At 47.0% G+C, this 17,055-nt stretch overlaps 1 protein-coding gene across 2 annotated transcripts in view; it reads left to right on the top strand.

Annotated features, from left to right (window-relative positions):
* The window catches only part of LOC116951983 (glutamate receptor ionotropic, NMDA 3A-like), an 88,901-nt gene that overhangs the window by 50,218 nt on the left and 21,628 nt on the right, over positions 1-17,055 (top strand). For both annotated transcript variants that reach the window (XM_032970936.2, XM_076073989.1), the window contains exons 4-5: positions 4,753-4,898; positions 13,633-13,742. In XM_032970936.2, the coding sequence (XP_032826827.2) occupies positions 4,753-4,898; positions 13,633-13,742 (256 nt within the window). The remainder of the gene's footprint in view (positions 1-4,752; positions 4,899-13,632; positions 13,743-17,055) is intronic.

Raw genomic sequence — 17,055 nt, 5'->3', positions numbered from 1 at the left:
ATTTCTACTTTTATTTCTCATATGTGTTGACTTATTTTAAATCTTAAAAAAAAAACACGTGCAGTGTAATAATTGCTGTGCACCCATTTAAGGGGAAGAAGCGAATATTGACTGGACTGATTTCCCCATTACTGGACTTAGTCCGTTGTTTGGGGAAAAGTCCGTTGTTGTTGTTGTTGTCTGATATTCGGACGAAACTCTTGATTCAACAGATTGTGTTCGTTACATCCGAGATCCGTTGAATGGATCTCGGATGTAAATCGAGGTTGTATCGTATAGCTCAGCGGGTCTTACGCGGGTACATTAAACATGTGTTTAGTTTAGAGCACAGAAACGCAACTCGGCAAACGTGTGCTGGGGGAGGCTTTGATTGACAGGATCTTAACTTCTTTCAATGGGAGGCCGATCGTCTCGGAAGCTGGAGGGAATACCCCTGTAACCCGGCACAAATTATCTGACAGAGAGATCTGTAGACTCACAACAAAGACCGACAACAGTGACCCACACGTCGTGGACTCGCACAGAGACTCGCATAGACTTGCATACAGAGACCCGTCGGCTCACACAGGGACCCGTACACTCATAGTATACGCCAGTGCGCGCGGAACTTCACAATAACGTGGCGAAGATGGGAGGCCGTTGCCATCGGGGCGTAGTCGAGTCACAACAATGGACCTGCTGTTGCACCTCCCCCCTCTCTTCTGACAGCATAGCTGAGCAGCAGCTCACACCGCAACAGCCCGCTTCGGGGACCAGAGGTTGCCCATCCAAGCACTTCCCCTGGCTCAACCTACGCTTAGCTCGTGGCGTGATCTGCGCATCCCGGAGTGATTTGGTCGGAGGCGTCGCTTAGCTGCCTTGCGTGGAAAATGAAACGAGGCTGTTTTGTCGAAGTCACCTGCCTCCCGGGGTAATGGTGTGGAAACACAATTTATTCCGCGGAATACGAATTGCGGTCGATGAGCTAACTGATCGACCTTTATCAGCGCTGCATGTAAGCGGCGTTTGTCTCTGTCAAAAAATGCTTGTGCTTATGGCGATGGACTCGATATTGGGACAGCGTGCTTTCTGTGGGTGCGGGTGAATGTAATACGTACAATGTAGCGGAGCTGTTGAAACACATTGTCACACTTGTATGTACGCATGTTGAACTTCTATTGCACCGTACGGAGCCAACCATGCTAATACAAGGTGCAGGGGGGAAGGAAAACAAACTAAACACGAAAAAGCAGTTGTGATGAAATTAGTTTTCAATCTATTTTTTTTGTTTTATAACACATAGCTCCCAGGTGCTTCACGATATCGCAAAGAGGAGCGTTCCAGACGGCCGCGTCTGAAAGCGCGCGACGCGGTGGTCATCTTCGACGTCTAGCAGACAAAATCCCGCCGCCGTGAGTACGACCAGAGCTCACGTGATGGTTCACGCTCCTTAGCGCGATCAGCAAGGTGTGCCGTGGTTCATTTGTGGAAAGCACTTTGTGTGTAATAATATAGCACCTCAGTTGATGTCATGTGCCATGAACAAGCGGCTATTGCACAAAACATCGCCTCTTATATATGTACTAGATTTCCTACCCGGCTTCACCCGGGACTTGGATTCGCCATGCCCGGCAGCCTTTTTCTCCCCAGTGGCGATGTTCACACACCACAGCAGTTACTCGTTTGAGGCTGAGTCGACCTAGGGGAGGCCCAGGACCGGTTCAAATAATCGTCACCGGTGGTGGCCGTGAGCGGGAATCGAACTCGGTTTGCCGGGTTTGTAGCGCGGTGCGCTAACCACTACACTACAATGCGTTACGCTTCCACATGCGCGGGTCACGTGACAGATTTGACGTCATAGCTCACTTGCCGTGCAAAAAATATATGCATTATTGAGCTCCCCCCCCCCCCCCAAATAAAAAAAACGAAAGTGTATTTTCATAATGTTTGCATGGTGTACAGTCTGGAAAGTACCCACATGGCAAATTTCAAGTTTGTTGCATGTTGGGAAGTATGCTAAACATTTTTGAACAGACACACATAATCACAGCTTTGCCTTTTCTATATATGGAGATATATTGTTTTCCTTTCAAGGCCACAGTCTTATCGACAAATGTGTTGAGTTTTTTTCCGTTACAAACATATTGGATTTTCATTGAGCACTGCTGACTCATATTGGCGGCGCAGGGATCTCTATAATGTGTTGGGTTTTGTGTGTGTGCATGAGTATATCAACCCATGGGTTTCAGTGGTTGGGAGGGGGGAAAGGCTGTGGCATGGATACCGTGCAGGGGACATTTTTCGAATGCGCGCGGGAAAAAAATCGGCATCGGTATGTAGCAACAGAAATTATTAATACACCACGCGAATCAAATGCCTCACCAGTACAAAAACACACGCTTATAAACAACATGAAACAAATGCCTTGCACATACCACGCTCAAGCACAACATGAAACAAATGCCTTATCCCGTTGATTGGAGTCGTGAACACGTGATGTTCTCTGTATATTCTGGCTCTTAGTAACCGGGCGAGTTGTGCGGTAAACTTCAGAAACGATAGCAATTTACGTGCCAGCTCAACGTTTGCGATCTCCGTTCGTGCATTTATTAAAAGGACATTCAGGACGCACGCTCAAGGCGGTTCGGGCGGATTTGGGACGTGAGGTCCGATCGAACTGGGCCCTCGAAGTCACCGGATCTCACGCCTCTTGGCCTTGTCCTCCCCCGGCCGTCCCAGAGACGGCACCGAGCTACCGATGACGCCTGAAGCCGAGTGAGCTAACGTCAACGTGGACATGAGGAGGAACGCTCATGCATCCTGCGTGGAACGCACTGCGACGGGTATCCAAGCGGTGACGACACAGCAAATTATAGTCGGTGGCTTGCAATAATAGTCAAAGGTGCAGCCCTGCAATGGCTTTGCTCATGCCGCCGCCGGCAGATGCGCCAAATGGTATTTGGCCTACCCTTAGGGGCCGTCCATAAATGACGTCACGCACCTGGTGGGGGGGGGGGGGGTCAGACATTTGTGACGATGTGTGACGACACGTTCTACTTAAATAAATAGACTTTTTAATAAATGTTTTCTCCTGCAACATCAGAGTGCAGCGCCACATTAAATACGCACTACAATGACAATATATTTTAAAGCGATTTGAAGCATGTGGTTTTTTTTGGGGGGGGGGAGTGGGGGCAGAGCTTTGTGACGTCATATTTGAGGGGGGGTCTGATTTTTTGTGACGCCGTGTGACGATGGGGGGGGGGGGAAATCGTCCAAAATCGCGTGACGTCATTTATGGACGGCCCCTTACACGCTGGCCAGACTTCTTCGAGGATGTGGGAAGTTACCCACGCTTTACCCCACCGCACGCGCCTTGCCGATTGGCCGCTCGGCGGACAGGGGCGGCGATGATTTAGGAAACGTGTCCTTTGTTTCCACTGCCGCCACTGGGGGATCAAACCGGCGACCCGTGCCGTTCCTCGCGCGCGCGCGCGCACACACAAATCACGTGAGCGAAGTGGCTGTGCCAAAAGCGGCAATGCCCTAGCCAAGGTCCCCCACGAGCAGAGCTGCATCATCTTGCACACCCCAAGTCTCCCAGGTGCAAATGATCAATTACCATCCCGGGATGTTTGCTGTCTAAGCCATCCGTGGCCTTCGTGAATGCAATGACCGAGCAGCAGAGCGTTGAACGGAGAGCGAGTGGGAAAAATACACCCACGCGTGCACACCAGTTTCTCAAATCAAATCCACTGCCAATTTGGTTTTTATTTGAGCCGCACGCAAGGCTGCGAGAGCGATCCTTGAAGCACGTGTCGACCGGGTAACAAGGGGAAGACTGAGAGTATGTATTATGTATGTCGGACTTGTTTCGCACGGTACCGTAGCCAGCCGTGTTAATCGGTGGTGGTGATGAGACTGCGAGAGCGGTGCTTCGGAGTTCAGATGTCGGGTTTGCACAAAACAGTGGTCGATGTTTCGGGGGAATGGGGCTGCTTAAAAAAATAATTTACATTTATTTGTAAGGCGCCTTCCACTATTGAGTACATTCTGTTCTACTGTTGCGTATTCCTACAATGTGTTCAGGAGCTAAATGACAATGTCGAGGTCGGCTAGCCACGACGAGAGAGCTACAGGAGACGACAGTTCGTGTCGTTTTGCCGTTCCGTCCTCTTGGAGAAATGGACGTCATGATTTTGAATGCGGATATGAATGGAGAGGCCAGAAAAATGCAGCTGATAATTATCACAGTCTGAGACTACACTGAACAGCGTGGGATCTCAAGAGAATTGGCCACCCTATCTCTCTGGCTTCTCTACCTTGTGCTATGCAGTAAAGCCATTGCCCGAAATGTCGACTTTCATATATTGCTTCCTTCTAAGGCGATGTCCTCTTGGCCGTGGCACATAAATGTGTATCGTGCATCTGGGCTTGTTTGTGTGTGTTGGGCGCGTGCCCACGTGTGTAACGGGGAGCGGTAGCTCACGGCCAACACAAGCGACGATTATCTTAACCATTCATTCACTTCCCCTAGGTCGACTCAACCTCAACTTAATACCTGCTGCGGTCTCTAAACCCCACCGCTCACGAGACAAAGGCGGCCGGGCGCGGTGTTGGCCGCCCACCCCCCCTTCGCGTGCCGTGCCGGACCTTCGCAGGCGCTCGCCAACAGCACTTGCCCCGACGGTCTGTCACAGGCTATACGGGGTTGGATCTTTGCCTTTATCCGCGCGTGCGCGTGCGTGTGTGCGCGTGTTTCGGCTGGCCCAGCTGCAGCATCCGTCGCACGGCCTGCGCTGCGGGACGGTGCGGGGAAGCGGCGCCGAGAGCTACGTGGCGAGGGTCTTCCCGGAGATCCACGAGCACATGCGCCAGCACAACGTGCCTTCCGCTTCGCAGGGCATTGCCCGCCTCAGGTGGGCCCCGCTCCCTCCCTCCACCCCCAACACCACCACGGTTCTCACAAAGTCACCCTTCATATTCTTAGTTTTTTCGGTAAAGTCACGTGACTTTACCGAAAAAACTAAGAATATGAATTACTGCAGTCACGAAAGCTTTAAATCAAAATTTAAAGTCACCCTTCGTCGTGGGTCGTTCGGCTCGGGCTTGGCACTGGCTCAGTTGAGCCGGCTCAAACGGCGCGCTCGATTCGAGCCGGCAGGAGGTCGAGGGGTTCGATCCTGACGCTGACACCTGTGTTCATTCGAAGTTTGAATGTTCTCTCTGACTATCTGCCCGTTAAATTTCGATTTAAAGCTTTCGTGACTGCAAGGATTCATCTTCTTTGGTTCTTTCGGACCGAAACGTCGTGAGAATATTATTGTGTTATTTTATTTTATCAATTTATTATTTTATTCTCATTCTACGTGACATTACCGAAAGAACCAAAGAAAATATCTGCCCGTTGTTGGCTGGATGTTTTTTTTTCTCTCCTGATCCTCCGGTTTTACCTTCCACAGTTAAGATCGACGTGCATTTAGAGTAATCGGCTGCTACGCATTCCTATGCGATAAGCCGCTTTGTTGAGCTGTCATTTGTGATGGCCATTTCGCTTCTGAAAAAGAGTTATGAAGCTCAGTGGGCCTTACCTGGTAAAATAAAAGTTTCATGGCAATGCCCACGATCTGAGATCTCGATTTCCAATCCGGCGATTGACTCCTCATGGAGACCACGCCAATGGATGTCTCATTAATTGGCCTTCCCCCATGCTGCACACACGTGAACCACCCAGTGCAACCGTTTATGCACCTCCGATCATCACGATTGGCTATGTACGGTGCGCGAGAAGTTCAACATAGAGGGACGCCTCTACTTACAAACATTCGATTCATGAACTTTCAGAGATACGAACAAACCTGTCCGTATGTCCAGTTGCCTGTTCAGACCGAGAGTCGTAAGTTCAACAGCCGTGCAATAGATGGCAATGGGGACATCTACATCTGGAGAACGTGAAGAACCAGTGGCATCTACATCTACAGGAGATTATACAACTTTTAAAGCCATTCCCCGTGTTTAGTGTATACACCGTGCAGCATTTTTGGAATCGACATGAGTAAAGTTGGACTTATGAACAAATCGACTAACGAACAGACCTTCGGAACCAAACTCGTTCGTAAGTAGAAGGAGTCCCTGTACATGTGTAGGGACAGTGCGGAAAGAGAGAGCGAGACGGTGCGTGGGTAGAGACAATGAGGGGATAGGGGCAGTGCGTGGCCAGGTGGTCACGAGGGCTAATTGCAGGAGGGAAACATTCGAGTTGGGCTGAGCCAGTTTGAGAAAGAGGGCGTGGCCGGGAGCGGGGCGTGTCCGGGGGCGGGGCGAGGCGAGGCAGAAGGCGGAGACTGAGAGAGCTCGGGGCTGCCCTGGGGTCGGAATGGACTGGTTCCACGCCGCCGTCGACTTCGGGCCCTCGCTGTCTTTGTGTCGTCACTGTCCCCATGCGGTCGTTGCTTGATGTGCCGTCCTAGCCCAAGTATCTGTCGTTATCGTAGCCCAAGAATCTGTTGTTATTCTCGCCCAGTGCTGTATGCTAGTCATAGCTCTAAGTACTGTAGGATATGAGAGGACGTTATCTGCGCCCTAATAAATAAAGAATAAAGACAAGTGTTATTGGTTCTTTCGGTAAAGTCACGTAGAAGGGAAACAATAAAATAATAAAAATATAAAACAATATTATTTTATTGTTTCCCTTCTACGTGACTTTACCGAAAGAACCAAGAATATGAGTCATTAAACATGCATACGCCTAAATCATATTCCAGAGCACTGCCCTGCCATGTCCTCTTCCGAACTTCCACATTGTCTTAATCCTTTCTCGCCACGAAATTCCTCGTTATAAACGGCCTCAAATAGATTTTAAAAAATCAATCCAGCCATCAAGGATAATGTTATTCTCAATTGGCTAAATTGACAATCATAAAATCAATTTTAGATGTATAAAGAAATATATATTTTTACTTATTAAAAAAATCCCATGATTATTTCCGTTTTATTAAGTTACCGACACCGCATTTACGCACGGGGTCAAAATACCTTTAGATTTTTCCGATTGCTCGTAAATGTATATACGCTCTAGGCCACCTTGTCCATGGCTCTGCGTTTAGCCTGAACGACGAGCAACTGAAGAGCAAAGCAATTAATCCGGACTCTGCAGCGTGTGTAACGAGCACCGCGCGCACGAATGTAAACAGCTCAGAGCCATGGCCATGATAGGCTCCCGTCCTGCGTCGGTATTTGCGCTTCGGGGATTAAAGAGGTGGATGCGGCGTCCTTGCTGGCATTTCGAAATCAAAATTCCCCCGAGTTCCCCTCTGCGTCCTACAGCAGATCTAACGTGTGAACAATTGGGCGTCCAGAATTCCCACCGGAATCTTCCGATGTAAATGCCACACACAAAACAACAACAACAACAACAACAAGTCCACCGAGGCACTTGGTGCCGCACGACTCTCTTTGTCGCGAGAAACGTAGAGGTAAAGGCACAGCCCTGCAATGGCTTGCTCACGTCGCTGCTGGTGGAGGATGCTCGACTCGAGGGGGCTTTAATGTGCTCCTCTATAGCAGCGATTGTTGGCCTACTCTTCCGCGCTCCCCAGAAATCTCGGGAATTCTGGGAATACCCACACTTTACCCCACCCACACAGCTAAATGCTGTGTGCCCAGTTACACTGGACATCCGTGAAAAGGGGCTTTATAGCTCGGTGGAACAGAGGTGAGGGGAGATTTAAAACACGTGCCATGTGACCTAACTCTCGTGCCAGGAGATTGCATCGAACCTGCGACCTCTGGATTGCAGGTTTATTTGTGCTAACCGTTACACGTAAAATACATTAAAGCACAATTTGTTTTAACTGGAGTTTTTAACGTCAATGCTAAAATACAAGTTTTTCATCATGAGCAAAGCATGCGAAAAAAATATATTAAATTCTGGGTCGGCGTTGCATAGGGCCTGCCAATTTATTTTGTGTGTGTGTCGGATGTAATTTTCTTATAAGCTTCATGAATTGTTTTAAGATGCACAACCGTTTTAATTAGTTTTATTTAATGCAATTCGATATGATTTATAAATATCAACTTACCATAGAGTCTCAGCTGTAATGAGATTTAAATTGGTACAAAATACGTTTTCGCACCAATGAAAATCAACACCAGCTAATTATAATCCACAGTTCATTAGGAGACAATATCTGCCCTTAATTACCTTACACACGTTCCTCTTATTGATGGAGCCTCTCTCAAGGTCATAATGAGACAAATGTGGTTTTCTCAAATCCATCTCAAAGATTTACTCTCACCAAATTTGTTCGAATTAATCGACGTTCCTGAAAACATGTTTGGAAAATGTTTTTACACGCGTGTTTGTTTATTGTACGTTGAGTTTTGTTCGTCAAAATAACAGCAGTTAAGACGCTAAGATAAAGATCCCCCAGGATAGCCTTAACAGACTGTTGGGGCAAGTGCTGTGCGTGAGCACCTATGAAGGCCGAAACGGCACACAATGGCGTGGTTGACCAGCATCATGCCCGATCGCCTTTGTCTCCATAGTGGCAATGGTTTTTACACATCCCACTAGGTACTCAATTGAGGCTGAGTCGACCTAGGGGGTACCCAGGACCGGTTCCGATAAAATTGACTGGTGTTGGCTGTGAGCTGGAATCGAACTCGAGTCACCGAGTTCGTAGCACAGCACGCTAACCGCTGCACTACCGCTCCCTACACTACCGCTACACTAAAACACACACTCACACAAACACCTGAGAAACAAAGCAGAGCATAAACACCTTGGGCAATTATTGACGATGGAACATCGTAGAAATTATTAAATTAAGAGGGACACACGTGGCAGTTTGGAGTGCTTTTGGAAGACTGAACGCGCTAAAGATCCATTTGAATTGTCGTGTATTACTCACTTTGGTGTATGAATCCAAAAATAAGGCCATTAACAAAAGAAAAATGCGACTGAAATTGTAAGGTCATGAATTACATCGAGAGGTAGTAACAAATAATGCATAGAACAGGGGGAAAAATATGAAAAGCAATGATACCGCCTTGACTTGAGAAAAGCGAGTGGGCATTGACAGGACGAGCACGCAGAATGAGATGGTGGACAATGATCAAGGATAATAACCACGCGACAGAGAGCACGTCAGCCAACTGAGACGGAGCGATGAAATCAGCTCTTGCATAGGCGCTACCGCGGATCATTTGCATCGCAGGATCGTGAAGAGGCGGTGGCAACTTGGCAGGGGGTGGGGGGCAGGCCGTCATCCAGCAGCGGAACGATCATGGCTGATGACGATGGGTGGGATAATGTTTTTTATTTTTTTTAGCGTGGTGAGACCGCGGTGCTTGGCTTCGACGAGACGTTGCCAAGATAGCGCGCACTTTCTGCAGATAGAGGCAAAGCTTACCAGACAATGGCACGTGGGGACGGCCCGCTGTGAGTAAAGATCAGGGGAGGGACAATCTTCTCCAATTCCGTCCGGACGATTGTCATTTAAAAGAAGAGGAAGAGAAACGGGGGGGTCAGTTGCGCCATTGCAGATAACAGCCTCGCTCGGTTGTTTTGTTGTTGCAGTAGATAGACCACGAGGCAAGCTGAAAATGCCTCCCCCCCCCCACACTCACACGAGCGTCAGCCCACGGTTGCCTCCGTCATTGGCTGCCTCGAGGCCAGAAGCCGAAATTCCACATTACTATGGAGGGAAATTACTATTCTCAGTAGAAGGTTTGCCTTTCCTGTTGTGTGTGTTTAAGGAAAGTAATAATAATATAATAATAAAAACACATTGCTTTAAAATCCTTTAGTTTTGTTACGCAAATACAATATGAATTTAGATAGCGTCTGAATGCAACCTCATCTCAAAATGCTTCACGGATTGGGAGAGAACATAAGTTTTGCTCGTAGTATAAACCATAATATTGGGATCATTGGATATCCACCTTCACAAAATATACAGGGTGGTTTATTTAGAGATACCACTGTTTGATAACAACTCTCTAAGTTTCTTCTCGACAGCTGATTGAACGTTTGCGAAAACGATGGCTCTGTATGTGGATAGATCATGGCTTATGATGATCGTGAGTGCACAACATTGAATGATTTAACACTCCACGTGGTATTTACGAGCCTCTATACAGGGGGCACTTCAAACAGAACCGTTTGCAGACGGAGATATGCTGCTGGTGCTGTTGTTCGTGTCAGCTAGTGATTTCCCACTGTTGGACAAATGCCATTTTCTCTCATTCCATTCCACCAACTACTCCCGTCTCGTCCTGACCTTCGAACTCTGTAGTTCCGTCTCACTGCCGTTAACTTTTCCGCTGTCTTCCTCTGCGCTCTGTTCCCCTTCTCTCTGTCGCCACACTCGACAGTTGAGTGAGAGAGAGAGAGCGGCGAGGTAAATTCTCATTACAAGAGCTTAACAACGCGTTAAAATAGGAAAATGCATGGAAAAAAAAGGGATTTTTTTTTATTCGGTAATGTTATTGCACCCATTATATATTGATGGCTTTTGGTAGTAAGGGATAAATGCGTGCCATGCATTGTGAATGGTTGTAATTATGCATCAGTAGTGGTAACATTGGCAAATTATTCCGTTTGTGTTGCCTTGTTTTACGTAAGTTGTTAAAAGACAACAGCCATATCCGGCCAACAAAAGTGCTCAATTTTGACAGGTAATTTCCTGTCGTAGTTTGTGTGTGTGGCATTTTCATAAAACTATGCAGTATGACAGAGCTCTTGGTATCATTGCTAATTCCTTTGTCAAGGCACCTTGTTTCCTCGCACACAGCTTAAAGGTCGCGGTCTGAGCGTGGCTGTGTTCCACTCCAGCGCTGTCCTCGAGACAGCCTGGTCCCTTCACCTGATGAAGGCCAATTGTGTTGTGGCCGAAACGTCGTGATTTTTGTCGTTTTATGTTTTACCTACGTGACTTTACCGAATAGAACCAAAGAGTATGGATCCTTGCAGTCACGAAAGCTTTAAATCTAGAAAGGCCAAAAGAGTTCACTGCCTGACAATATGTTGTTAATTTATTTCCGCAACAATCTTGCCGCAAAATAAAATCCCGGGAAACGTTAAGTTAAAACCCCGTTAATTTCAAGTATTGTCAAATTGGGTGGCAGTGGACTGCTTTGCTAGATTTATTTTTTTGTATCACAGTCTTCTCTCGTTGTTCGCGAACTTACGATCCGCGATTTGTACCAAAAATGTAATAATAAGTCAACAGTAATTTGCTAGAAAATCTTAGAAAATCCAGGGAAATCTGGAGTACAAACCCACGCTCAATTGAGCTGTCTCCCGGTGTCGTTCGTGCGTTGTACGTGCGAAAGAATCATTATCACCGGGGAAAGTAATTTTTCTAGCGATTGAATTTTGATCCCACGGCCGGTGAGACTCACCGGTGAGATTAAGCGGTCGTGAAATTTGGCCAAGGTCTCTGATGATTTCATCAAGGCGTACTGGCTTCTTTTACTTTCAATCGGTAAAAAGGTGTCAGCTATACGGGCACACGTGGGTCTCGTGACACATTTAACCTCGTTTAATTCCCGTGGTAAGTTTACGTTCGCACAATTTACACTGCATGCCAGCATTGTATGAAGAATGGAGAAACAATCTGCGTGGGGTTTCATCATCACCAACTGTCTATCCACTGCTGGAAGAAAGTCTCCTGAAGGCCATCACCAATTCTTACGGTTATGCCATTTGGATGATCCATGTAGCTCCTGCCCACAGGTTGATCTCGTGACGAAGATTTCCTCAGTGGTGTTCTCAGTAAGATATGTTCCATCTATTGGCTGCCACTCCGTCATTAGTCTCTAACACTAACTATGCACCCTAACCCTAGCGATGTGTCCCTGCCCGAGCCCACTTGCGTTTCTTAAAAGTGAACACTCCATTGAGCAGCAAATAATTTAAACTTTATGTAAATACGACGGTAATTAATAACTTACATTCCTCTGATTTAAAGCTTTCGTGACTGCAGGGATTCATATTCTTGGTTCTTTCGGTAAAGTCACGTAGAAGGGAAACAATCAAATAATAAAACTATTTTTCGATTTAAAGCTTTCGTGACTGCAATGATTCATCTTCTTTGGTTCTTTCGGTAAAGTCACGTAGAATGAGAATAAAATAATAAATTGATTAAAATAAAATAACACAATAATATTCTCACGACGTTTCGGCCACAACACAAGTGGCCTTCATCAGGTGAAGGGACGAGACTGTCTGGTAGGACAGCGCTGGAGTGAAAGAGCCACGTTGCTGAACGTTGCTGAACGTGGCTCTTTCACTCCAGCGCTGTCCTACCAGACAGTCTCGTCCCTTCACCTGATGAAGGCCGCTTGTGTTGTGGCCGAAACGTCGTGAGAATATTATTGTGTTATTTTATTTTATCAATTTATTATTTTATTCTCATTCTACGTGACTTTACCGAAAGAACCAAAGAAAATAAAAATATTGTTTTATATATTTATTATTTTACTGTTTCCCTTTTATGTGACTTTACCGAAAAAAACAAGAATATTACATTCCTCTGTCAATGTACTACTAGATGAAAAGCTACCCCCATGCCCCGTCGGTCATAGGGGTTGTCTGACCATACTTCACTACGCCGGTCAGCTCGGTGTGGTGAAGGGGCCAAATCCAAGGCCCGTTTCAATATCACTTAGCCGTAGGCCGGGAGTCGATCTCGGGCCGGCAAGTTCATAGTGCAGTGCGGCAACCGCCGCTAAACTTCAAGCACCCCAACGCATTTATTCGCTTTGTTAACGAATAACCCCGTGACCTAGGCTTGCCTTCGATGACGCCCGCGCTGGAAGTGCGGGGGAGGGGGGGGTTCGTCCCGCTCGTTAGCTTGTTGGTGGTTGCCTCCGCTCGGAGTGCTTCGTACGCAGAGAGAGAGGGGCAGAGAGGCTCGTGGGAACGATCCCCGCTCATGCACCGAGAAGCGAGCACGGTGGGGTTGGGTGTGGGGGGAAGGATTGAGGGCACGAACCGTCGTGCGCACAGCTCGGCCTTAGCCATCACAAACAACTTGTCTTTTGGCATCGGCCACTCCGTACTCCCCGCGACCCTCCGCTTGCACGGACAGCGCCCGCTGTTGACCCTGAGTGCCTGTCACTTCCCCTTTCGAGCGGCCGCCTTCTGCAGGATTTACAGCCTCGAAGGGACGTGCCGAGGGGCTCTGCTTGCCCCACGTTATTTTCCGTTACATTTCAGGCGGTAAAGCTCTTGTGGGAGGCAAACCAGAGGCAATGGTCCACCCGTGCAGCCTTGGGCAGGCTGATGGGGCAAGCGACTGTTCGCGAGCAGCCTGCTTGGGGTCGGTGTGTCGCACAAGGGGGTGGGCGGTCAGCACCACTCCCGGCCGCCTTTGTTTCCCCAGTGCCAATGTTTTTACACCATATCCGCATTATTCATGTAAGGCCGAGTCGACGTAGGGTGGGCCCAGATCCGGTTCAGATGTACGTAACCGAAATTGGCCGAAAGCGGGTATCGTAGAGCATCGTCCCAACCGCTGCGCCACCGCTCAACGAAATTGCGCGTGCTCGTACCAAGCCATGTAATTTTGATGTCCACATTGAAAGGAGGGTCTCTTGGAACATTTTAATTCAAACCTTCGCATCGCTGTGCTGTCATGCCACCAGGAGTGGTCTGCTGGACGCCTTTATAATGGACAAAGCGCTGCTGGATTACGAGGTCTCGGTTGATCCCGACTGCCAGCTGCTGCAGGTGGGCAAGCCCTTCGCCATGGAAGGTGAGGACGCCTCTCGACGCCGTTGTACTCAACACAAAATTATGATCGGCGTCGTAGGGAAGATCATGAGTAACACAAGCATTTAGATTGTTGTGATTTTGTTTTCCTTTTTTTTACACAAGCTATCGGCCGCGTGGCCTTCGGGGAGTGCATACTTTCAGCAAAGTTGATTCAGTACAAGGAAGACCTCTGGACTCGTTTCGAGAAACAGTGTCTCATCAGCAGTTAGGTTTACCTGAATCAATGCTCGCGAACGTCTATGAGTCAAGGGCCCTCTCTTTAAAATACTGGGTCCTGGTGTGATGCTATATTATTTAACAGTTCCCCAGAGTTGCATTTAGCAGGACTTACTCTGCCGATGAGATGGTAAATGTCAACGCCAATCGACAGTTTGCTTATATTGAACAAGTGCTGCTGAAAATAATGACTCCCAGAAGGCCACGTGGCTGATGGCGTTGTAAAGAAAGATGTACTTTTGTATTTTACGGGAAGGCTTTGGCAAGGAGGGACATCGTCTGCGTGATTCTTTTTTTTACTTATATTCTCCATGACGACGCGAATGGATATTTTGTGTTATCTTTTATTTAACAGGCCAGGCAATTCTTCAGCTTGACCCTGTTTAAAATATTTTTTAAAACTCGAGGTGGGGTAGGGATGACAGAGTGAACGTTGTACACGGTTTTACCGAATGTTCAACGCTCAACAGGATGAGTAACAGTTCAACACGTAGGAGGCGTTCACGACAATATCATCCATAATAGAGTTTTTTTTTTGGGTTAGATCGCATAAATATATAAATGTGACCAGGTTAAACCCGCCACCTCCCTACACAGACAACTAGTAAGGGTTGTCACGTAAACAGAACGTGGCCAATTCGTCACTAGTACAGCACTAACCGCTGTGTTGGAGAGCCAAGGCACAACATTTACAATCTGAGTACGACGTTTCGCCAGTAATTACAACTAGCTTCATCAGGCGACGCTATATATTTACGCGATCTAACCCAAAAACGCCTCTATTATAGAGGATGAGTAACGTTACCTTCTGCTTTTATCTATCGTACATTCTGCTCTGGCTCTCACCCCCTGTGTGTATATTTCCTCCTGGGCATCTGTGAAAAAGAGCTTCATAGCTTATCGGATTCCTTCTGTATAGATATTCTGATTCTGATATGTATGCATCCATGTTGAACTTCTTTCGCACCATGCATCTTTCGTACCGTACATCGCCAACCGTGCTAATTTGAGGTTGCTTGAGGAAGGAAACCAATCTGAACACAAAAATCAGTTGTAAAGAAATGAATTTACAACCTCGATGACTTAAAAGCCAATAGCTCGTGTGGCTTCCTAATATCGGAAGGAAGAGCATTCAAGGCGGCCGCCAAAATCGCATCCGAAAGTGTGCGACGCCGTGACCGCCTTTGTTCGATGGTGAGTCAAAAGCCGCTGCTGCTGCTGCTGCGGCTGATGCGGCTGCTGCTGCTGCTGCTGCGAGGATGAAGGATGTGAGGAAAGATTTATTAAAACCGCCGGGGTACCACGGGGCCGGAACAAATGGCCCCAAAAAAATGAGTTGCTGCATTAATTTGCGAGTATTCAAAACAAGTTCGGAGGAAGGATGCATTACTGATGGTGATGATAATAATATATATAACAAGGCCGATTGTTTAATTACCAACAGATAATATATTGACTTGTGCAATCTTTGAGATCAGTGTTTGGCGGTAGCATTCAGCTGTTTCGTTTGAACAAATAAGAACAAATGTCTTGACTACGTAATATTCCACAGCCATGTTTATTTATTTAGTAATGTTTGCCCTCCGGCACCTTGTAGATTAGACGCTACTTATCAACCTCCTGAGTGGCCCAATCTCAAAAGTTTGTTGGGTGATTTGTGCTCTAAAAATGTCAAATTTTGCATAAATTACGCAGCGGAAAAGCTTGTCCTGTGCTGTCTTCAGCCGTCCTTGATCCGAGGATTGGTCGCAACACGGGCCACTGACTTCTGTTTTCTGCTAACCTCATCGTCTGTTCCAGCGTGAGCCTCGTCCATGCTTTGATGTTATCCATCCATTGTCATCCTCGGCTTTCCTCGCGCACGTGAACCGGGTATTGTGCCTTGGGAGCGTGATAATATGACTTGCACTTTCTTCGCACCCGTAATAAGTACCCCAATAACTCGCTCACTCACCAAATCGCACACCCTACCATTTAAGGCCCCAAGACTGGACGAGATTTTCATAATTTTCAGCAAACTGATTGATGATGCTGATTGCAACTACCAGCAAAACAAACGCGAACACATTTTATATGTTGGGCCCCGCAAATTTGGGGGCGGAGGGGGTGTAATAAATAAATGATAGTTGAAATAATTGAAATTTGTTTCTGGGGACTTTTTCAAAGGTTTTCAACATCATTTAAAAAAAAACAAGCATTGTTCATTGCCGGCCTCCAAAATATGTTAGGGCCAAAATTGTGAGCTTTAAAAAAAAACTTTAAAAAAATCTTGGCCTTTGCTTGTTATGCTCTTGTTATTTTGGCGAGACTCACCCTGGTTTCTTGAGTTCTCGCCTAGTTAAACAAAATAAAAGTGTGGCTTGAGGGGAGATATATCAAGGGGGGGGGGGGAGGACAGTCAGTGTTACAGAAAAGATTGGGCTAAGAGGAGGAGGTTTTGGGGACACCTTTGAGCTTCGTAGCTCATTGGATTCCTCCAGCATAAATAAATATTCCGATTCTGATTCTGACGTGAGAATTGCAACCTGAGCAAAGCCATGCTCTGCCCCCTCTTAAAGATAAAGCAACATATCTAAAATACTCAACACATCCGTCAATAACACTGTGGCCTTAAAATGTTACGTTTATATTCGACGACGTTTTGGGTAATGGTCCTTTTTCTTAGCACACAAATAGAGGCTAGAGAGAGAGAGAGAGTGGATGGAAAGAGTTGGAGACTTGCTTACAGCAGCGGGCCTGATGAGAATTAAAACATTAATGTGTTCTGATGACCATTTTTCTTTTTCTGCAGCTAACAGTAATTTTTGCAATAATTTATGTAAAAATTTCCTCTTAGCTCGTTCCATTTCATAATAAAATTACTTCTCGGCCCAGCAATCTGCGTGTTCCCATGTTCGTAACGCAAGATAATTACGTGGCGCGTAAACATTTACTGCATACACGTGACTCGTGATGAAGATGATGATGATGGTGATGACGGTGGTGGCGGTGACAACGCCATCCGCGGGTGTCACATTTCACACCTTACGTGCGTACGCACAAGCAACAGGCGTACGGTGGGTGGACGCGCGTGAACT

The sequence above is a fragment of the Petromyzon marinus genome, chromosome 44, assembly GCF_048934315.1.
Source record: "Petromyzon marinus isolate PM22_M1 ecotype Great Lakes invasive population chromosome 44, UKy_Petmar_22M1.pri1.0, whole genome shotgun sequence".
Taxonomy (NCBI): domain Eukaryota; kingdom Metazoa; phylum Chordata; class Hyperoartia; order Petromyzontiformes; family Petromyzontidae; genus Petromyzon; species Petromyzon marinus.
Note: the sequence above shows the minus strand (reverse complement) of the source record. Positions and strands in the feature narration are given on the sequence as shown.